Source organism: Sinocyclocheilus grahami, unplaced genomic scaffold (genome assembly GCF_001515645.1).
Source record: "Sinocyclocheilus grahami isolate Dianchi unplaced genomic scaffold, SAMN03320097.WGS_v1.1 scaffold738.1, whole genome shotgun sequence".
In the NCBI taxonomy this organism is placed as follows: Eukaryota; Metazoa; Chordata; class Actinopteri; order Cypriniformes; family Cyprinidae; genus Sinocyclocheilus; species Sinocyclocheilus grahami.
The window spans coordinates 545064-569453 of NW_015505917.1; the positions used below are offsets into that span (position 1 = coordinate 545064).

General features: G+C 36.1%; 1 protein-coding gene across 1 annotated transcript in view; it reads left to right on the plus strand.

Annotated features, from left to right (window-relative positions):
• nrxn2a (neurexin 2a) overlaps window positions 1-24390 on the plus strand; it is a 401294-nt gene that overhangs the window by 331958 nt on the left and 44946 nt on the right. The window contains exon 20 of the mRNA XM_016244908.1: window positions 22619-22800. Within this exon, the coding sequence (XP_016100394.1) occupies window positions 22619-22800 (182 nt within the window). The remainder of the gene's footprint in view (window positions 1-22618; window positions 22801-24390) is intronic.

A 24390-nucleotide genomic window follows, 5' to 3' on the forward strand; every position in this document is an offset into this window, starting at 1 on the left:
TGAGGTTTGTGTATTTTTAAAAAAACATCTTTGCGTTGTTAGATGTCCTCTTTATTAGAAGTAAATAAGCCTTTAAAACTGCCAGATAAAGTTAAAAATGAATTTAATTCATTATTTTGCCTTAAGTGCTTTTCACTTAATTCTTGCTTTCTTTATTTATAAAAGCTAAATATTTGAGCAGAAATCTCTTGCATCGCACTGCCTTTTAGTTTTTTATAGTGTTATCAATACATCATTGCAGGTTTACCCTTTTCTTACCCTTTTTCTCCTACATAGTATCTTTTGAGTCTTTTGTTGTAGTATAACAAGCAATCCAATTATTTATGCACTTTATCCAACAATAAAAATAAATCCACAATTCCAAATGCTTTGTCCGTGTCCTTGACATTAGGTTTTATTCAGTTTCTTTATTTATTAAATAAATAAATATAAGTAAATTCACCAAAAAAAAATTTTTTTTAATTGTAATATATATTAAATGTTATAATGATTTCTGAAGAAAAAATGAGGACTGGAGTAATGGCTGCTGAAAATTCATCTTTGCATCACAAGAATAAATGACTAAAATATGATGTTTTTAATTGGATTTTAGACAAAGTGACTGTAATGTTATACACAGAGTGCAGTAGTGTCTACGGCTGTCTGAATTCACTCATTGTCATGCACCCGTGGCATTCTCTGTATTCTGAATGGAGAATGAGGGCACAAGTGAGCGGTTTCGGACACAGCTTATGGGTTTAGCAAAGCGGCAAGATGTTGATGGGCATGAGCGTAGTCTCTTCCACAATGACTAACTACTCTCATATGTCTTAAGTCATTACTATGGCAGAGTGAACAAAGCCTAAGCTGTTTGGAGTAATGCGTTCTTCATGGTGTGCTAATGCATTTTGTCATGCTAACGGCAGGCTGCTGCTCTTGGCCGTGTGGAAACCTGGAGGAATGGAGCAGGAATAAGGCTATCCGTGTCTAGAAGCGTATTTCACAGGGGCCGCTGATAGGAAGTAGGGCAGAGTGCCCATGTGAAACCTGCCATTTTCATCTTTAGCCATTTTGAAGCACACTCCAGTCATGGGTAAAAAAGCAAGATTGTTTCATCTGGGCATGGTGAAAAATGGCTCGGGCTCTAAATTGATTCTCCCATCCAGGGGAGGACGTAGAAGAGCTCTTTGTGGCAAGCACTTACTGTAGTATTTCTCCCTTTGCAGCAGAGTTTTTCTAGCCCTCTTTTTCCATCGAATTGCAGCCTCAGAGAGACACCCGCCAAGAACCGATGGCTCGAGCTAAGCATGGCTGCATAACTCAGTAGCGCCATTCTGTTCTTTTAAGCCACGATAAACCCTTGGCTGCACATTCGTTGCACGTCAGTGGACATTCCAGCAGTTTAGCGTGTCCTCTGACCAACAGAGGCTTGGAAAAAAACAGCCCCAGGGGACAAGCCTTTTACAGCTGAAGTAATTGTTCCCAGAGGACACAATAAGACCTGACAAAAACATAACAGGAGGAGAAAATAGCACAGGTGGAAAAAATAGCATACTAATTTTGAAACTAATTTCAAAGCCAGCAGAAGGGCCTGGGGTGAGGTCAAAGGATCTGGAGCCAACTGGTTGAGTCAGAAAGCATTAGGGCGGCCGAGAAGGGCACATCCTGTGACACCCACACTGTGCGGCTATTAAAACACATCTGTGTGCAATAAGAGGGGGCTTAAAAACATGTAATGTTTTGCAATAATATAAGGGATGTGCTAGAAACTCAGCCACTGAAAACATTCTGGAAGGAAATGCCATAAAATGGCATTTTCAGTTTTTGCCCTAAAAGAGAAAACATGAACAGAAACCATTATATCATTAAAAAAAACGGTAGTAATTCAGATTTAGTTCAGTCTAATGTAAATGTTAATGAGGATGGCTGGTGTACTGATGGAGAAGTTGCATTTACAGTTAATGTGACACACGACTCTCTCGAAATACACATTTCACACTTTGCACACACATTCTGTCATTTATTCTGAAAGTCGTCAAAACCAGAGTGTCATTTCCACCACATCTCAAATGATGCATTGTGTTTTTTAGCGTTCTGTGGTGATGGAAATGACATTTTGAGCATTTTTGCAATACAATGACTGACTCCTTTGTCTTGCAAAGGCTAATTCCATAGCATTTATGTATAACAAACACATAACGTTACAATTTTTGCATTATTTTATACAATTACTGTGCAGCTTGATTCAAAATAATGCACAATAAGAATATTTGGTAACACTACAATAAGGTCCCATTAATTAACATTTAATTCATTAATTAATTAATTTAAACCATCAGCAATACATTTGTTATACTATGTATGTTTGTTAATAAAAATGGAACTTTTGATTTTAATAATGTATTAGTAAATTAACTAAGATTTATAAACGCTTTATAAGTATTTTGTCATTGTTAGTTTAGCTACTGTATCTAATATTAACAAATGGAACTTTGTTGTAAAGTGTTACCAAATATTCATTTACAAGTTATATTTATCATGATGTTTCTTTGAAAAATACTTCTTATAATTGTTGATGAGGCCAGAACTATGGGACAGTTGTGATGTTAAAATGTATGTTTGCAGTCCCTGGAACATAAATATGCCTGAAGTTTTTTTATGTAATGTTTTCATTTATTATGTGCATTTTCTTGTCTTCATGTACTTTATGTAGACGCAATCTGCATTATTGTTAGTGTTGGGAAGGTTACTTTGGAAATGTAATGGGTTACAGATTACAAGTTACCCTATTTAAAATGTAATGTAGCGTAACTATTTCAATTACTTTAAGTAATGGAACTGATTACATTTGATTACTTTTTGATTACTTTTCTAAATTTCTAATAAATGTTTTCAACTGTTAATCATTTTGAAAAATTTAAAGCAGACAGGGTTAACCTTACAGTAGAAATCAACACTGATTACTGTCAGACTTTCAAAATCCTTCATCACTTGAATTAAGATTATAATAATTTAATTTTAAAGCACAGCCACCACAAAATCAGACTTTAGCACCTCTTTTTACTTTGAGATCATTCTGAAGTAAATACAGATTTCAAATCATAGCAAGAAACCATTTAAAGGGGTCATATGATGCTATTTAAATTTTTCCTTTCTCTTTGAAGTGTCACAAGCTCTCGGTGCATAAAGAAGATCTGTAAAGTTGCAAAGACTAAAGTCTCAAATCCAAAGAGATATTCTTTATAAAAGTTAAGAGTCAACCACGCCTACCTAAAGCGGCTCGTTCTAACACGCCCCCACATGTCTACGTCATGATGTGGGAAGATTTGCATAACGCTGCCCAAATGTTCACGCAAAGAAAGAAGGTGAAACTTTTATTCTCGCTGTAGTATTGTTGCTGCCGCCATATCGTGAAGGCGCTGTGTGTTTCGTTGTGAAAGCGAAACTACTTTGTTTGGCCTTCCAAAAGAGGACGATATCCGGTTCGTCATGATCCGTGCTGGTCGCTGAGGGAATACATCAACTTCGCGCTGTGGATCGAAGCGGAGTCCATAACGGGGTCATCACATGTGGTTGCTGCAAGCCCGCCGGCCGCTCCTTCATCGTGTGATGCTTGTGAAAGCGAAACTACTTTGTTTGGCCTTCCAAAAGAGGACACGACTAGAAATCAGTGGTTAAGTTGTATTTACAACACTGTTCCAGAACAGTTCAACCCAAATATTAATTTATGTGCAGCACCTTTTATGGAGGACTGTTTCCTGATCCTGGTAGAGTAGACTACAATGCGGGCTGTTCTGACTCACAGACTGTAAGTACGTTTTCATTTAAAGGATTTGCCACTGATGATTCAAACGTGAGTTTTGAGCAGTGTAGAGTAGCGCATGTTTGTCATTTCTCCGATCACAAATGCAGACATGGTTTTATGTGTTATGCAACACAGCATGTAAAAAGACAGTATAAGTCATTATAATCAGTAATTATGTCGCCACTGGATGCAACAAATGCCTTGTTTATAATGGATTTTCATGTTTTTGAACCGTCGCTCCGGCCGGACAGGGCATCACAATATGGTAAGCGGCGTAACATTTCCGTCACACACTTGAGGTATTCGGCCAATCACAATTCACTGGATGGCTGGCCAATCAGAGCACACCTCGCGTTTCAAACCGATGAGCTTTGTAAAAATCAACGCGTTTCAGAAAGGCGGGTCATAGAGGAGAAACAATAGTGTACAGTATGTGGAAAATAATGGGGGTTTTTTTACTTTAAACCGCATAAACACATTTCATTATACCAAATACACCAAATAATGTTCTTTTAGCAACATCTTATGACCCCTTTAATAGCTATGATACCATTTTTGAAATCAAATCGTTGCATAGCTATGACAGGAAATACTGGCAACTAACAATGCCTTGGAAAAAAAACAATCTTAAAAAATAAAGCATACACACAAACCCAAATAGGAAATTAAACAGTTATCGAATAAGCATGTGTCCTATTTTGTGACCTAAACTCCTGAAACCGTGGTCTCTCATATTTTAGAGCAGTCGATGCAATTTGGGAAAGAAATCTGTGTGTGTGTGTGTGTGAAAATATTCCGATGTAACATCCTTTGTAATCGTTAATATAATATTTTTCTGGTTACACTTTAATTTAAGGTGTCCCTGTTACAGTGTAATTATACATTTAAGTACTGAGTAATATTAATTAACTACATGTACTTACTATATGGTTAGGATTAGGGTTTGGTTTAGAGTTACTTGCATGTAAAATTATGCATAATTTATTGTTATCATGATAGTAAGCGTGTAACAAGGACACCTTAAAATAAAGTGTTACCTTTTTTCTCAGTAACTGCAACAGATTAGATTAAATTTCATAATTCCGTTACATGTAACTAGTAACTCCCCAACATTGACCACAACAAAAATGAAATGCTATTGAAATATTAAGAGAAATTAGCCTGTTTTTTTTTTTTAAAAAGAGGCTGAATTTAAAGAACTTTCCGATTTGGTTTCATCCCTATGTGTCTGATTCAAAATCAAATTCAACTGCGCCTCAGATGGCTTTTGCTGTGGAAATCAGGTAAATATGTTGGTGGTGAACAGCACTGGACAGTAATGTGTCCCATGAGAATGAAAAAGGCTGACAACTCTGTTTTCTGAACAACAGCGGGGGCCGACCTGCAAACCACTATGAACAACCTGTTCTGGCTGAAGCCTCGCTACTTTATTTAAGACTTTCGGCATTCCTGGCTTGTTTTGACAGCAGAGACAGCGTCACAGTCTAAGCAGCTCTCTAAGAGTGGCGTTTAAAGCGAGACGTACGTTTTTAGGTTGACGCAGGATGTGAACAAAAGACCTGTTAGATGGACATTGTGTGTGTGTGTTAAAATTGCATGATGAAAACTCACAGCTTCACTGCAGAGAGAGGTAGGGGATTTTTTTAAGAAACTCTGAGCTCATTGGGTGCATCTCTGCCTCTGCCGCCAAGCAGGGCTGGAGATCCCAGAAATAAGAGTAATTATTCATGACTGAGCTGGATAGAGATGAGCAAGGCAGTGCACAGAAGACTCTGAGGAGAAGTTGAGCTGGGATGCCTAATTAGCTCTGTATATCAAGAGAGAGAGAGAGAGAAAACGGAGTGGGCGGGGGAGAAGACGACGCCATGCTCCTCCCCTCTTCTGTTCTGGATGACCCATTTAGGAAACACAGCACGGCACAAAAACGCAACATCAGCTGAAACAAATAACGCCTTCAACAGCCCAAGAAGCCTTTGTTGAAATGCATATTTAGACAGACTTGTCGAAAAAGGTTCGGAAAAAGACCTCTAATTTGCACTTTTCCATATAGAAGCACACAGACACTTCTGAACACACTTTTTTCAGTGTTTTTCATAGTTGCTTCAAGGGTTGGGTGAACACAGAAGATTTTACCATTTATAATAACATGTTTAATAATTCTGTGCATTAATTAAATCATTCCATTTGATCTCATTCGTGTCTTGGAAAAAAGAGTGCAATAAAATACTACTCATGAGACTGTTAGTGTGCTGTAAGGTGTTTACATTTTTTCTTATTAATACAGGCTCACGCAGCCACCTTCATTTGATTTCATGTTTAATTTAGTAACCTTTGTAAGGTGACAGATTTGAAAAAAGTGTAAACATTGGTGTTTATGATGTTTACTGTTACCTGATGTTTAATTTGACCATTTTTGTGAAAATAGTTTTGAACTTAAAAAAAGGATTGAATGTATAAATGTATCATTTACTTACTTTCTGTACAGCTTAACATTGAGATTTTATTCAGTATATTCACTCTGAGCTAAATATTTTTTTTCTCTCTCTCTCTCTTCTTTTCTTTCATGTGGTGTCCTGCTGTGATTTCTGCTACTCTCTCAAATTAAAGGTAAGGGAATTACATGTTTTCTTTACATATTCGTGAATGTGGATGTGGTTTTTTATGCACCATTTCTTGTACTCACATTAAAGCATTCTGCTTTGGTCATGCACTCTGATAATGATAATGATAACTGTAATTATATTTACACATTTATATAAAGAAATTTTTATAGCAATTTCAATATACATGATCTCAAGCTTTACAAAAAGACATTTAAAAATATGTATTACTTTCTAACAGAGTGTGTATATAATAATATAAAATATTTTATATATAATAATAAAATCCAACTACTACTCGTAAACTTTTTATCTAAAAATACATAAAAGATGTGAGCTAAAACTTAAGGCAGATAAAATTATAAAAAAGAAACATATATAATAAATTTAATTATCCAGCAAGGGGATGTAAAAATAAATTGTTTGGTTTATTTATTTATTTTTGGGCCTGCAACAATAATTGGATATTCACATTCACAAGTCATCGTTATCCATGCTCTCTAAGTGTGTGAAATATGTAAGTTTTAATATCTTAGCTTTAGCTTGAGGCAGAGTCTCTGCTTTGATACTGTAAATAATTATGTACAGCATGAAACCAAAAGCTCTAACGGGGTTTAAAAGCAGCGTATGCCAGCGCTGCTTTATTCACTTACATGACAAAGACCTGTTTAATCAAATAGCAACAAGACAGATTAAATGCGATATCAATTCTACATTTAATACGTTGTGCTTCTTCCTAAATGATTCCGTCCAATTATTTTACATTACATTATGATTTACTAAGCTCTTATGATTTACTAAGACCTTATATCTTTTCTCTATTCACCAACTCTCTCTTCCTCTGGCCTTTAAACGGGTGTCAGGGCTGATTACAGGACATTTCAGGGTTGTCTGCCAGTGAGGCTTTTGGAGAGACCAGAGCATTATTGAGCTGACATCTGTGGAGCTCTTTAAATGTTCTCTGAATTGGGTTTTTATGCCTGCAACTGTCTCATCTCTAATATAGCGCTTCTTTAAAGAAACTTTCATTAATCCAAATAAGCTTTTACCTCCGTGAAAGGTTGTCAGTTCTTTCTCTTCTTTTCAGATATTACCAAATAACAATAGAAGTGCTTTGTTTCATGTTAATGAGAATACTGAGAGTCTTTCATTTTTATGAATTTGTTTATATTCAAGAGTATATACCTCTTTTCATAGAGATAAAGGTAAGCTAATAGGTCAGACACAGAATACTGAATGCCATTTATTTCAATATAGACATTTCACGTATGGTATTGTACCCTACATGCCAGCAGCGTATGCCAGCGCTGCTTTATTCACTTACATGACAAAGACCTGTTTAATCAAATAGCAGATTAAATGCGATATCAATTCTACATTTAATACGTTGTGCTTCTTCCTAAATGATTCCGTCCAATTATTTTACATTACATTATGATTTACTAAGCTCTTATGATTTACTAAGACCTTATATCTTTTCTCTATTCACCAACTCTCTCTTCCTCTGGCCTTTAAACGGGTGTCAGGGCTGATTACAGGACATTTCAGGGTTGTCTGCCAGTGAGGCTTTTGGAGAGACCAGAGCATTATTGAGCTGACATCTGTGGAGCTCTTTAAATGTTCTCTGAATTGGGTTTCTATGCCTGCAACTGTCTCATCTCTAATATAGCGCTTCTTTAAAGAAACTTTCATTAATCCAAATAAGCTTTTACCTCCGTGAAAGGTTGTCAGTTCTTTCTCTTCTTTTCAGATATTACCAAATAACAATAGAAGTGCTTTGTTTCATGTTAATGAGAATACTGAGAGTCTTTCATTTTTATGAATTTGTTTATATTCAAGAGTATATACCTCTTTTCATAGAGATAAAGGTAAGCTAATAGGTCAGACACAGAATACTGAATGCCATTTATTTCAATATAGACATTTCACGTATGGTATTGTACCCTACATGCTTAGAGCCACATTACGGAGATTTCTAATGTTACATTTGTGTGTGTTTCTCAGTTTCCTGAACACGGCAGTGTTCATTAATCTTGGGAAGTGCATCAGCTGTGTGATGGTGTATATTGTTAGTGTGTTTTATTGCAGAAATCACTTTGGATTCACAACCCATTTAAACTGGAAAGCATCGCTAAATTTGATTTTTAAGGGAATTGAGTGTTAATGTTGTGCTTTCATAGGACATATGCTCTTCCTCCACACCTCTTCTTTTCAGACTCTATTAGGTTTATGAAGAAAATCTACATGTAGAATGCCCCTAACAAAATATTCATGAAGATCACAAAGATAACGTAAATTGCAGTACTAGTAGTAGTCGCCCTCAACTACTGGATTCGTGTGCTTGACTAGTTTATGTAGATTTTTATTTTCTAATGTTTGCTTTAGCTATAATATTTTGTGCAGTCGTGCATTGAAGGGGATGAATTTAGAGAAACAGTTTCTTATAGAGAGTTTTAACATGCCAAAACTATGGTTCCATTTGTTAGCAATCATTACATAAACTAACAAAGAAAAATACTTCTAAAACATTTGTTAGTCTTGGTTAATGTTAATTTCAGCATTATTAAAATCAAAGGTTGTATCTGTCTATATTATTTAATGCACCTGATTAATATATTGTTAAGATGAATAAATACTGTCACAAATGTATTGCTCATTGTTAATGTTAGGTAATACATTAAGTAACTTGAACTAATGGGACCTTGTCATAAAATCTCTAAATTCATTCCATGTGTAGTACCACTGCAACATTAACATTGCTACAGATGTGAAAACACTATTAGCATAGATTATGATAGTTAGTCTACACACTGATACAGTTGCTTACACATGTCTGCCTTTCCTTGGCATTGTTGCCTCTCATATTGTTGCTTCATGCAATAAGTCATGAAGTCAAATTTAAAACTTTAGCTTTAACAATGAAGAATACTGTATTCTGTTCCATGTGGTTGCACACCAACAACTGTTTTTTTTAACATAAGAATGCATCCAATGTGAATGTCCCTTAAAAAGATACAGTACAGTTGTTCACCCTATAATGAAAATTCAGTCATAATATATACACCCTCATAGGGCTGCACGATTAATCGAATGCGATTGTCATGCGCATTTTGTTAGTAAAGCTGGTTCTGTAATCAGCAGGAAATCATCATCACGTGCTTTCAGATGGAGCAAAATTTACTACACATAGCCGTAGTTCACTGACAAGTTACGCAAAAAAATCGCAGACGATTTTATTGCGCGATTATGAATCGAAGAAATCGTTCGCGATAATGACACTTTAGCTTTAACAATGAAGAATACTGTATTCTGTTCCATGTGTTTTTTTTTAACATAAGAATGCATCCAATGTGAATGTCCCTTGAAAAAAGATACAGTACAGTTGTTCACCCTATAATGAAAATTCAGTCATAATATATACACCCTCATAGGGCTGCACGATTAATCGAATGCGATTGTCATGCGCATTTTGTTAGTAACGCTGATAAAGCGTATATTGCCGTAGTCGTGTGTTTATTAGTCACGTTGAATCAATGAAAGCAGTTGAATCTTCTGTTTATTCAGCTGCAGCAATCAAAAGGGTCTGGCTGCAGCCTTGTGCTTGCACTCTCAGACTTGCACTCTCAGACACTTGCGCTTCCGCTAGCGACATCACTTGCAGTCTTTATTTTTTTATTTTGTTCTATTTATTGATTACTATTAGTTTTAATCTCTCAACATTTTACAACAGTAGCCAGGTGGTGAAGACAAGACAAAATAAACTAAATTACGAAGTCACTTGCAATCGCCACTTGCACTCTCCGCTACCTGCAATGTCACTTGCAATCGACACAAATCGTGCGTCTTGCCAATGGAGACAAGAAGCTGTGGTTGTGATTAAACGATTACAACTAATTTTATACCGTAACGTACAGGGTCCTGCAAGAAAAAGACAAGACCCGCAAATCCGTGGCTACAGAACAGCAGAATATGAAGGCAATGCACAAAGTCTCTCGTTAAGCGTTTTCCTCCTGTACTCCATTGGCAACATGCACGATTTGTGTCGATTGCAAGTGACGACGCAGATATCGGAGAGTGCAAGTGGCGATTGCAAGTGACATTGTTAGTTTCTTTTTTCTTGTCTTCACCACCTGGCTACTGTTGTAAAATGTTGAGAGATTCAAACAAAAACTAATCAATAAATAGAACAAAATAAAAAAATTAGCAGAAGCGCAAGTGTCTGAGAGTGCAAGTCTGAGAGTGCAAGTTTGAGAGTGCAAGCGCAAGGCTGCAGCCAAATCTGTATATCCGTATATATGCAGAAGCTGAGGACTATTATTCTGCTGTGTGATACTGCGGAAGAACTGATGACGGCACGGTTTGATCTTCGGTTGACCAATCAGCAGAAAGGGGCGTTTAATTCCCGCCCACATGTAGAAATCAAATATTCAAGCTGTTTATTCATTTTTCCACCCATGAACGAAAAACGAAAATTTAAGCTGAATTCTCGTTTTTCGTTTTTTGGAGAAAAAAACAAAAAGGAGCCGTTTTCTCATTTTTATACTTTCAATATTAAATAAAAAAACGAATGATCGAATGATACACGGATTCAGCCAGACCCTTCTCGCAGCAATAGGCATTTTCTGGGTTTCTTCTGCGAGGCGTATTTGGAGTTTCAGCACGAGAGTGCCCTCTGGCCTTTGGATGGAGATTTACTGCTGATCACAGAACTGTGCTTCACTGAAAGATACGTATGACAATCGCAGCTTCTGTGGAGTCGCAATCTCGATTCCATTCCGATTTATCGTGCAACCCTACACCCTCATGTTGTTCCAAACCTGTTTGAGTTTCTTTTTATGTGGAACACAAAAGAAGATATTTGAAAGAATATTGGCCAAAGATTTTCAGTTACCAAAAAAAAAAAAGACTCGTCCCATTAAGAAATGCATCTGAATAGAGATTACAATGGTAAAGTTGCCTAATTATACAGACGTATACAGACCGACTAGTCAAATAGTCATTCAGGCAACCGTGTGACTAAAAATATTAGAAAAATAGGTATATTTGCAAATCCCTAGTGATTATCAGTCAAACTTCTTTGGCAGCTTGGCATCTCCTGAGTGATTTAAATCTGTTATACATGTAATCTAAGGTGTTAATTTTCACCTTTTTTAAACATGTGATATGTTTATTTATTTATTTAAAAAAGAAAGGTGTTTATAATCTTCACATCAATTATTCAGCTCCCCTTCCTGGTCTTTTTAATAAAATACTGCATGTACTGTCTGTGACGGGTTTGTGACTGTGTTGTGAATTGAGGGTGGGGGGGGGTTCTGGTGCACTTACAGAGCCCTAGTGGGGAATGCACTGATTTGTTTATTGAAGCTGCCAACAAAAATAGGACACCCTGCATCTTGAGGTTTAATAAGTTATATGGCGTACAGTTCTGCAGCAAAGCAGTACATCAGAAACCTCAAGAGACTCAACTGTTTACAGTAGCATTTACTCATTCCTGGTAGATATGCGAGTTATAAAGCTTAATCTGACCCCTCGTTTCACTTTTTAGCAAGCCTCATCTGTCAATGTTCTCATCTGAACTAGCAGCTTAATACGAGTGACAGAGTTGACATCTGCGGCGCTTGACGCATTTCTTTTTGCAAAACATCAATGAGCCAGACAAGTTTTTTTTTTTTCAAAAACCGTATTGTCTAAGGTGAAGCTTAAAGGTGTCTCACTACCTCCGTTACAAAAATAGTGAATGAATACTATAAATTTGATATCACCTCATAAAGAAAACACCTCAGTAAACAAGGTAGGGCTTGTATTTTCTTACTGATGTTTGCCAGTCTAAGTGCAAAGGATGTAATTTTGGTACCACTAGCATAATCAAATAAAATAATGACTTTGAAACAGATTTAGTCCAAAATAGATATAGATTTTTTTTTAAACAGATAGCCACGCCCTCAACTCACGCCATTGGTTGAGTTACTGTTGCTGGTCAAAATGGTGCCACAGAGACGCAGTGTTAACGTTGCTTGAGGGAATCAATCTACACATATATAGTTTTCTTTGATTATAAAACCCGTAGCATCCAGAAAAATTTCATACTGCACCTTTAACTGATGGAAAGCCACCTGAGATTTCACATTAGTATAAATGGTAAACAATCTTTAACTCAGAATTGTCCAACAGTTTGAAATATCAGATTGGACACCTGCAACTTCATAAACGCCTCTCAGAGGGAAGTCCAGTCCCTCGCCGAAGCGTCTCACACTGAGAGTAATTCACTGCCAGGTTTCCGCAATTACAGGAAATTGCTAATATTTCAGCGCTATGCAGTTAGCCTGACTGCAGGGTACAAGTCTTCATTTGATTTCCATCCACACTGTCAACTTAAAAACCCATTTAGATTTGATTAACCAAGGTAATATGGTAATCTTAAACAGATAGCCACGCCCTCAACTCACGCCATTGGTTGAGTTACTGTTGCTGGTCAAAATAGTGCCACAGAGACGCAGTGTTAACGTTGCTTGAGGGAATCAATCTACACATATATAGTTTTCTTTGATTATAAAACCCGTAGCATCCAAAAAAAATGACATACTGCACCTTTAACTGATGGAAAGCCACCTGAGATTTCACATTAGTATAAATGGTAAACAATCTTTAACTCAGAATTGTCCAACAGTTTGAAATATCAGATTGGACACCTGCAACTTCATAAACGCCTCTCAGAGGGAAGTCCAGTCCCTCGCCGAAGCGTCTCACACTGAGAGTAATTCACTGCCAGGTTTCCGCAATTACAGGAAATTGCTAATATTTCAGCGCTATGCAGTTAGCCTGACTGCAGGGTACAAGTCTTCATTTGATTTCCATCCACACTGTCAACTTAAAAACCCATTTAGATTTGATTAACCAAGGTAATATGGTAATCTAGAGAAGTTATTCGATAGAACACTAATGTTCAGGTGAAAGTAAGTTCTGCTAATTTGTTTGCTTCCTTTGTGATTAGACATCAGAAAATGCCTACAGAAAAAAAAAGTTAATATTTTTTTCATATTTATTCTTTCAAAAGTCGTGTAGCTTATTTATGGTTATGGCTGAGAGCCCAGAGTGTTATTATTGGTCCACACCATAAAATGAATTTCATTTGCAGCTTTGGAAAACAACCCATAAAAAATGTATTCCAGGTCTTGTGGTTTCAATTAAATCTTGCATGCCCGGCTTTTTCAGATTGCTTTTTCATACTGTAAATAGCATTGTCGCTATTAACAGACCCCACAATAATGCTAACAGGACTTATTTAGTATTTAGATCCTATTTGGTTGTTCTCGCATCCCTAGTCTTATTGTAATTTTGCTGCAGAGTGTTATATTTGCTGCTCCTGTTTGAAATGTGCAGGATGTTCTTAGCCTGCAGAGCTTGCTTATCAAGTCTCAACGTCTACTTCCACACTGTGGGAAAATAAGTATAAATCCGGTGTGGTTTATCCTGCGTAATGTAGGAGGTTAATACACCCTGGCACCCGTAGAATGGTTTTGTGGGAGAGAAGCAAATATTGTGTTGCAAAACATGTGAGTGTCTGCAAAGAATGCTAAGTAGACTGCGTCGGTTCCTTTGCAGATTTTGCATTGTGACTGCTGGAAATAACAAGTCTGCTCAGTTTTTTTAATAGCGTACTGTAGTATTGTTACCACAATATTTGTTCATACCAGCAGGAAGGTAAATCTGATATAAACTAATGTTATATGGTTCTGTTTTTCTGCACCACTGAAACAAGAGAGACCTTAACTTGGTTTCTGTAGGAGTGCTGCAAGTTATCCGAGTTGTCAGAAGCGTCTGGGTTTGGCTGAACGCGTGGACTTAATGAACCGCAAATGATGGGTGTTCACATTTACCTTGATGAGCGTAGCACTCTGACTGGCAGGCAAACTTATTCAAAAGGTTAATCACTCTCCAAACGCTAAAAATGAGTGCGTGTTTCATGCTACATGCTGTATATTTGAACAGACTTGATTTTACATTTGTGTTATGAAATAGCTAGGAAATTAATGCTATAGAGTCTGAGCTAATAGTCATAAAGGTTCATTTCTGATGTATATTTAAATATTTAAATAAGTTGGTTCAAGTACAGTAAATGACGAGAATATACAAGGTCCATATTCAAAACTTCAAAGTCTTTGGTCAAAACCTGCAGCCAAAAGTTTGGAATAATTCAGATGTTAATATTTTTGACAGTCTCTTATGCTCCCTGAAAAAATAAATGTTTTCTGTTTGAATTTATTTTAAGATGTAATTTGTTCTTGTGCTGGCAAAAGCTGATTTTTCAGCATCATTACTCCAGTCTTCAGTGTCACATGATCCTCACAAATCATTCTAATATGCTGAATTGGTGATCAAGAAGATTGATAATATCTTATTATTATCAATTGTGCAACTATGATACACTACCATTCAAAAGTTTGAAGTAAGATTTAATATATATACTTTTATTAAGCAATTAAATTGCATTAAATTGATCAAAAATGATAGTAAAGACATTAGTACACACAAGTAGTTCAAGTAGTTGAATTACAAGGAGTAACTGAAGCAGGAAAATTACATTTTTGCTTCCAAGACATTTCCCCCCCAAGATGGTGTGTGTGGACAGTTCATTCAGTGTGTTTATTGATTTATTCATTTATTTTTTACTTTCTATTTCTTTTCTTAAGAAAATGTATCATGGTTTCTACAAAAATATTTAGCTTTTTTCTAACTGCTGAGCTGGATGGATCATTCTGGCAATAATATTGCAGCTAAACGCCCAGCAAAAGAAAAGCAGTGCAAAGCAGTTGAACTGAATCCATAGAAAATAAAATACTTGGGATGGATCTAACAAAAATGTTCTAGTCGTCCCAAAAGCGGCAGCTGGTTTGTTTTTGGCATACAGTCCACATCCAGAGAGGAAATATTCATTTATCTTTTATTATTTCCTTTTTTTTCTCCCCTTAATTACTTTTCATTCTATATTTAGAAGCCTTTGATACCACAACAAAAATTATGTGCTGACGAAAACATTAATTTTTGAAGTGAAATGTTAATTTAAAGTAAATAACAACGATTCAAATTAAAATGTCATGAAGCCAAGTATATTTGGAAATTCTGTCTATCTATCTATCTATCTATCTATCTATCTATCTATCTATCTATCTGTCTGTCTGTCTGTCTGTCTGTCTGTCTCCCTATCTATCTCCATCACCCTATCTATCTATCTATTTTAAAAAGAATGTTTAACATCAATTGTTTAACCAAAGACACAGACCTAGAAGAATTTAATATCTTGAATTTATGGATACACAAACCTGTGTATCAGATTAAATTGTTCATTTGAAGTACGTAGTAGTCTACCTCTGCTTGCGCAAAGACAATGGAAAATGAGCTAGTTCTTTCACCATTATCCTGCGCTATACCCTTGCTGCAGTAATGCTCATTAACACATTACTGCAGCATCACTTAATAACTTGGAATAATTAATTCAAGAAATGTGAAATCTTGCACAAATATCTCTGGAGCGTTGTATAGTTTTCCTCATCTTTTGGCCACTTTCATGTGTCTGTATGCTGACTTTGAGTCCCAGAACTGTGAGGAATGTCAGGTCCAGAAGGACTGAGCCTGTACACACATGATCCAGTGGACATGATTCCAATATACCTCGGTCTGTGGGCATCTGGGAACACACAGCAAATAACTGCACTGCTCCTAACTCACTTCCCTTTAGCCTCCATACAAAGAGCTTATCTAATCACAGCATCTCACTGGGGCTCTCAGTGAAATCCAATCCCAACGCTTTATTGGAGATTGTTGTTTGCCTTGTTGAAAAGAAGAAACATGTAAAACCCGTTTCGGAGCTGCATGAAAAGAGCGAGAATAAATCACTTTGCTCAACTGTTCATTGGGGAGGTGATGTAGTCAAAAAAAAAATTTCATTTATTTTTGTTATTATGTGTTTGCTTTTTTATCCCACGGGGTTTCGAGTTGTGATATTACCATAGGAAAACTCTGTGGAATGTTTATTAATCTTAGAAGCAAAAGAAAAGATGGCTCACACAGTTTAAAATCTCATCAGGGACAGATTAAATGCCATTTGAAAGTTTAGTCTATTAAATATATATACACAATGGACTAAAGAGGAAAAAATATGTGTGTGTTTGGGGGGGGGGTGCGTGTGTTCAAATTAATAAAACTAAGAACTAAGTAATTTTATACATATCACTAATGTTAGTCTTTTTCTTCAGTTTAGTCATCACTCTAATGTTTTTTCTTTAAGTAGGTCAGGCACACTAACTTATTTATTTAGTTTTTTTGTACGTATTTCTGTACATATTTGCATATTTTCACTCTGCTTTTTGTTTCTTGCATTTTTAAATAGACCAAAGTTTAGTCAGAACCTCTAGGCAAAAAAAAAAAAAAGTATTAAGATTTGAAGACTATTCTAAGCTGAGTGATTCTAAATTTATTCAGAAGCCTTTGTGTGCGTGCTGATTTTTTACATTTATTTTATATGTTTTTGAATTTATGTATAAAAATATAGTCTTACATTTTTGTCCAATCAAATTCTCCATAATACCACTTTTAAAAAGATAGCAAGCAAACAATGATTCATGTCTGTGACAGCAACAGCCTAACAAAGGGACAAGCACTTTAATATATCCTGCCCAAAAGTCCTGTTTGATACAGTCAGGATTATAAAAGTTGTTTTGTGATTGGTAGTTTTAAATGGCACACGGCTCAGGAAATGGTTTTATCTTGTTCAATACACACAAGTCTTTTTAGTTGAATTACAGGGAGTAACTGAAGCAGGAAAATTGAATTTTTGCCTCCAAGACTCCCCCCCCCCCCCCCCCCCAAAGATGGTGTGTGTGGACAGTTCATTCAGTGTGTTTATTGAATTAAACTCTGTTTACACATACTTAACCTATCAGGAACTTAATGCACTGGCCCTTGCTTGTTCCACTACACTAAAGCCTAACAAAGAGCCATTGTGGAGTAATAGAAATATTGTGAGTGCCCAGTAACGGCTTAAATGTACCATATCAACATCCTCTTTTCTTGGGCAAATATTTATTTGCAAAAACAAGGATCCTTTCTATCATCTATAGAAAAGGCTATGAATGGTTTTATGTCATAATTTTCAAGGGCAGATAAATGAGTATAGGTCATAACTAATCTAAGGCAGACAACATTATCAGAGGCCTACGTGAAGTGATATTGATTTGTTTAGCACAACCCTAAAGTGATATAGAGTGGAATCAGATTCCAACATTTAGAAAATAACCAAGCCGATAAATTCTTATTCCTTCTGAGTGAGGAAGTCAATTCTGTTTTGGAGACTTTATACACTTTCTGATTGCATCATGATAGCAGTGGTTAAGTTTCATCTCTGCTGTGAAGCGCCAGGCTAAACGTCCCATAAAAAACGTCCTTGGGCCAATGCAGTCACGTGGGTTGTCTAGACGCAATATATGGTTTATGAAGCAAAGTAGGTTCACTATACAACCCAACTGCCAATGGTGAGCAAATTGAGAAGCTTCCCATCCATAAATATTCCTTAACAGCCATGAAGGTACAGTGGGGCAAAAAAGTATTTAGTCAGCCACCAATTGTGCAAGTTCTCCCACTTAAAAATATGAGAGAGGCCTGTAATTTTCATCATAGGTATACCTCAACTATGAGAGACAAAATGAGAAAAAAAATCCAGAAAATCACATTGTAGTTCTAATTTTGTCTCTCATAGTTGAGGTATACCTATGATGAAAATTACAGGCCTCTCTCATCTTTTTAAGTGGGAGAACTTGCACAATTGGTGGCTGACTAAATACTTTTTTTCCCCACTGTATATTTTGCATCATTTCTTATTAAAAAGATATATATTTATATCTCTTTGACGCTGGACTTGTTGAGCTGTTTTTCATAGAATAATATGAGACGAGTCAGTATCTGTCTCTCAATGAAATGGCGCCTGTCACAAATGTCAAGACACATTGTGGCATTGTTCCTGATATGTTTGTCTAGCTGGATTAATGTGAGAAATATTCCATGTGTGTCATGGGAAAAAAAAAATCAGGCATTGTAGATGAACTCTTAATTTTCCATTGACGTAAAAGTAAGTAGGTAGGCGGTTTGTTTGTCTTTCTTTTGAATGACATGCTGCTTACATCAGTGAGGGTCAGACTATCATTATTATAATTTGATTTAAACTTTATATTATGTTGCAGTTCTGAATTAAATTACTGGCAACCAGTTTTAATTGGCTTAATAGCCAATACAAAATTTTACTTTTATTCGGCGCTTGGCAAGTGGTAATTCTGGACTCTGCTGACAACAGACACTTTAGCTCCAATTAAAGGAATAGGCCTGAATGATCCCATGTGTTTTAGCATTTCATTATAACCGTTCCTCATATTTCAACGGCTCAAACAGTTGTTGTGATGCGTGGCGGCCCAAGCTCAACAAGTTAGTTAGCAGCTTTCATGAGCAGGTGTTCAGCACTCTGTAACCCACATCCCACCTAGGGGACCACTCGCCAGAACACTTAATTACATTCCCCACACTTCCTCTGTTTGCTCATTTAGATGACCACAAGTGCCAGGAATGACAGGTGGCTCCACTTTGGCATCCAGGTATTTAGGTGAGATTTGAGGTAAAAGTGGGGGGTCAGTCATTTAGCAAACCATTAATCACTTAGAAGGCCGTTCAAGAAAACCCTCGTCTCAATCTACCAATGATGAACAAATATCTGGCCTTACAGCAGATGCCGAGTGTCGAGCGTGACAAACGGAAAGCACCTGACAGATGTTTGAAGAGCTTTTAAATAATGTTAGAGATGCTTTGCAACTCCAGAACAGACCGTGTGGATGTTATTTCATTAGATGACAAAATATGTAGCACAAGTGAGAAAGATAGCACAAGCAGTTTTTTTCCAGTTTCCTTGGAAAAAACTTTTCTTGCTAGTAGCTTTGGAAATTTGATTAAAGTTTTGGTAACAATTTACAATAAGGTTACAATAAGGTTTCATTGGTCAATATTGGTAATGCAGTTAAAAGGATTAAACAGTGAGTAATACATCTAGAGCATTTATTAATCTTAGTGTTAATTTAAATACATTATTAAAATCAAAAGTTCTGTCTGTTAACACAAATTTATTTTTGTTAACTAACATGTTAACAATACAATTGTATTAACAAATATTATCAAATGCTTAAAAAATTCTTATTGTTAGTTAATGAATTTACTAATGATAACAAATGAGATTTTAGTGTAAAGTTACCAAAATTTACTTATATTTATTTTCATTATATATTTATAATATAAATATATTTTTATTTTACTCAATTTGTTGAAAAAGTGTAAAATAAAATGAAATATAAAATAACTTAATTTTATATTTTACTTTATATAAAAATGTATTTATATTTATATTTTACTTTGTATATAGTTTGTTTTGATGAAACAAACATAAAAGTGCATCTAGGGGAGAAAATAACTTCAAACACAAAATGCATATTAAAGACAAATAATAACATTGAAAGAGTATATAGCACAGTCCATGATGAAGTCCAGAAAGAAAGCAACACACCTTAAAAGCGGATGCAAACAAGGAAAAATTAGGAAAAACAAGGAAAAATCCCTGTGAGCCGGTACAAACCACCAACAACTCGCAAAATATGTTGCCATTAAATCCAAAAATATCCATTTCATTTGATGTATGTAACTGGCCGACATGTGTCAGTATGAAACCCTGACCACTGGGATGAATAGGAATGGGCAAAACAAACAAAAATGAACAGAGTCTGTTACGATGGAAAATATTTGGGATACTTGTGTACCATTTTTCTAAAAGTGTAGGACACCTGTGTTTATGGATATATATAATAGGCCTATTATATTATATATATATTTTTCGAAGTTGTTCTGAGACATTTAGTGATTTCTGAAAAGCTAGCAATAGCAAGCTAGCTTTGAATGCATAAGATTCCACCCTCCCTGCAAATCAATCTCCAAAGCCACGCCTCCTCCAAAACACATAACCACACACAAACAGGCCAGAGAATAACCAGCGAAATGATGAGAGAGGCTGTTGGTGGATTGTTGAGTGCAAAGCTGTCAGATTACATTATGTCTCATTACAGTACATAGCGCATAATATTACAATAATAACACCTTCCCTTTTCTGAACTTTAAAGGGGTCTCAACCCTCTATTTAGTTGTGGTATACTGTCTCAGTCTAAATGACATTAACATTGGTGTTTTAGGAAGCCAAACAAATTAGAATATAATTGATATACAATAAATTGATATTATTGTTATTCCAATGACAGTAATAGCCATATATTGTAAAACAGTTCCACTGTAATATAAATTCAAATTAATATTTTGTAGGTATATTAGCATTTTTTTGCTTTACACTACAGTAGGTAATTAGATATTTTGAATTTGGACTGCAGTAACGTTACCCATTTAAACCTCTAGCTGTCAGCAATTTATTCTGCACTTTTAAGCTTTTATTTTGACAAAAATGGCAGTAGAGCTTTTATTTTGAAGGAAAATTCTAGCTTCAGTGAGCCGCGAAAAAAAAAAGTGACGTGAGGCCAATTAGTGAATTAGTGCTCTGCATTTATCCCATCGAAAGTGCACACACACAGCAGTGAACACACACCCAGAGAAATGGGCAGCAAATGGGCAGCCAGCAGTTGGGGGTTCGGTGCCTTGCTCAAGGGCACCTCAGTCATGATATTGAAGGTGGGAGAGAGCGCTGTACATTCACTGCCCCCACCTACAATCCCTGCCGGTACGAGACTCGAACCTGCAACCTTTGGGTTACGAGACCAACTCTCTAACCATTAGGCCACGACTTCCCCTTAAAAAAGCCTAACTGGTGGGCGTTACATTTCCAAACGCATGTTAAACTAACAGCACATGCAATAAATGAGTTCACTGCATTCATTAACTGTGAATGGAGCCGTTCTGAGGCTCAGAAAACACTGGATCACGGGCTGATCACCTGAACACAGTGCGCGCTTCGCTTTGAAATGTGCAGCAAAAACAGACTTGATGAAGGGATTAAGCCATATTGTGCTTTCGGTTTTAGTTTGTTTCACAGATACTGTGCCAAAGCATAATGGCCCAAAACACAACTTTAAAAACCTTTTATGTTAGAATAAGAAGTTTAAATATATTTTAAAAACTAAATTTTTTGCCTGAAAGACCTATCATTTCATATCGTCATTTGACCACGATGATATTATATGATATGATAATACTGTTACATCCCTAATATTTAGACCATTTAACTTAGTAATTGCTATCAGAATGTGAAGAGACTTTCAAACAGCATAACAAAAAAAATTTTGGAAACAAATCACCTATCCTGCCTTTAAAAGAATTTAATTAGGATCAGCTGTAATTGCAAAAATACCTCGGAAAACATTCTATTAAATTGTTTTTTATGTGTCTTGTTTCTGGGACCTTCTTGATGTGTTTTTCTACGTCGTTCATTAAGTATAGCTGGACTTTGTTCACCTCTGCCTGCACTGTGCTATTGTGCTTAAACAGTGAGGCAGCTCACATTACAACCTCTCGTTTTACCCTGGCAAATCGGTCAACACAGTTGCCCAGGTTCATTCTCTAGGGCTGTTTCAGCGTGGATAGCTTGGCATCCCTCCCGCCCTGCGGTGGTTTCTTACCAAGCTGACGCAGCACGGCACTGGCTCCATTTCAGATACTCGTTTCTATACAGCCGCTGTGATTCGATGCCATGTCCAATGGCAGTGAAATATTAGCACCTAAGTATGTGGCGAAGAACAAGAGCAACAAGAGGGCAAGAAGTGGGTGAAGATCGCACTGAAAAGGGCCCTTCTTTTCAAGGCCAATAAAGCATTTCAGCTCCAAACCGGCGCAGGATGCTTGTTTCTGAAATGGCAGTCCTGAATATGACATTTGTCACTAAGGAAACGCAATGCAAATGAGCATTCAAGGCACATCAGAACAGATGGCAACATATTAAAGACAGAGATGCTTTTATCTCATATGAGGCAGAGCACAGGGCAAATATGCGATGTGAGATGGTTCTTTAGCATCCATCTTGCCTCACACATTCACATTGCTGCATCCCTCCTGCTGTGCTGCTCCACATCTCGCTTTCATTCTTATTTTCCTTTGTCTTATGAAACATCTTTGAATCCTTAGCTCATGTTATGTGTCTTCCTTCATTTGGCAGCTGGGACCACATATATTTTTGGGCGAGGAGGAGCACTCATCACGTACACATGGGCCCCCAATGATCGGCCGAGCACCAGGGCAGACCGTTTGGCTGTGGGCTTCAGCACCCAGCAGAGTGATGCCATCCTGGTGCAGGTGGAGAGCAGCCAGGGCCTCGGAGACTACCTGCAGTTGCACATTGTGAGTATCACAGCTCAGTTTGAAGCACTAATAGGCCTCTTAATTATTTTTATTTATTGTCCTACAATCCGCTGGATGCTCTATATTATTATCTATTATTAAATATATATCTATATTTCGGATCAGTTTGGCTGTATCACTATGTATCTAAAAGGTTTTTAAAGTCATCTTTCAGAATTTTACTTTCAAGTTTTTCATGTTACAAATTGTAATATATTTCAATCCGACATTTAATGTGAATGCAAAAAAAATATGTATACTTATTATTATTATTATTATTATCATTGTTGTTGTTGTATAATTTGCATAGTTTACAATATAAATAATAATATAATAATAGAAACAATAATAGTAGTATTAATAATAATAATAATTTATCATTTGTATAGTTTATAATATAAATAATTGTTGTTATTATTATTATTGTTGCTGTTGTTGTTCTTGTTCTTGTTATTATTAGTATTAGTATTATTGTTGTTGTTACTACTAAAAATATTTTTATGCAGGAAATAGTGTGATGAATAATTAAAAAAAGAATGTGATAAAAATAAAATATATTGTTTATTATTATTAATACACAACAACAACAATAATATTGTCAATTTGGATTGACAGTCATATATAATATATACATACGTATATGTATATTTCTTATTATATGTATAATATAATATATACATAATATATATATATTGCTTATGTGGGAAAAGGACCACTTATTTTGGAGCCAGATACCATCTACTGTAGACGTGATACAGAGATGAAACTTACCACTAATAATCCTAAAATATTAAAGTAAAGTGGAGACATGCTGTATTCACACCATGTCATAATAACCATAATTACTAGATGACAACTCTGGACGTTCTACTCGGGTTCTGTTCACATTCTCTGACTTAGAATTATGTATTTTTATGGTAACACTATTAGCGCAAAAATGACCGTGTGATTTGAGTTATTACTACAGTACTACAAATAATAGTCATTATGCAAGAGGCTTATTAATAAAGTTATAGGTTAGTTTAGTGGGACATTCAGCTATGTGCTAGCTACATTAAACTGTATGGTATGTATGCTTGTGTGAATGCTTTTTACAAACCGGAATCTCGTAATTATAGTAATTCCAACATGACATGAACACACCTTCATTTTGCTGTGACAAAACTGTAGTATGTATTATATCTGCAGGCTTTTGTGTGAGCAATGCTACTGACGTAGTCTTTGCCATTTCCATTCAGTCAGTTGGGGAACTGCTGACAGGGAAACTGATGCAAATTGACTTGGATAAAAATCTTAAGTTGAATCATTTTGGAGAACGCTTCAGGGGCTTCAGACCTATGAAGCTATATTCATGGATCAAATGATGAATAGAAGCTACGTCTTTACATTCAGTTCTCCTTGATAAGATCCGAATACACCTCCTCCCCCACCCAGGCAGATAGGAGAAAATTAGCCAAAAAATTATGGAATCATTAATCGCTGAACAGTTTATGAAGAAAACACCATACCCCTTCATATTAATTTAGCCTATTAAAACAACATAGGGCTGAGATAGTATGACGGTAGATCAAGCTTGTAAATGCCTCGTTG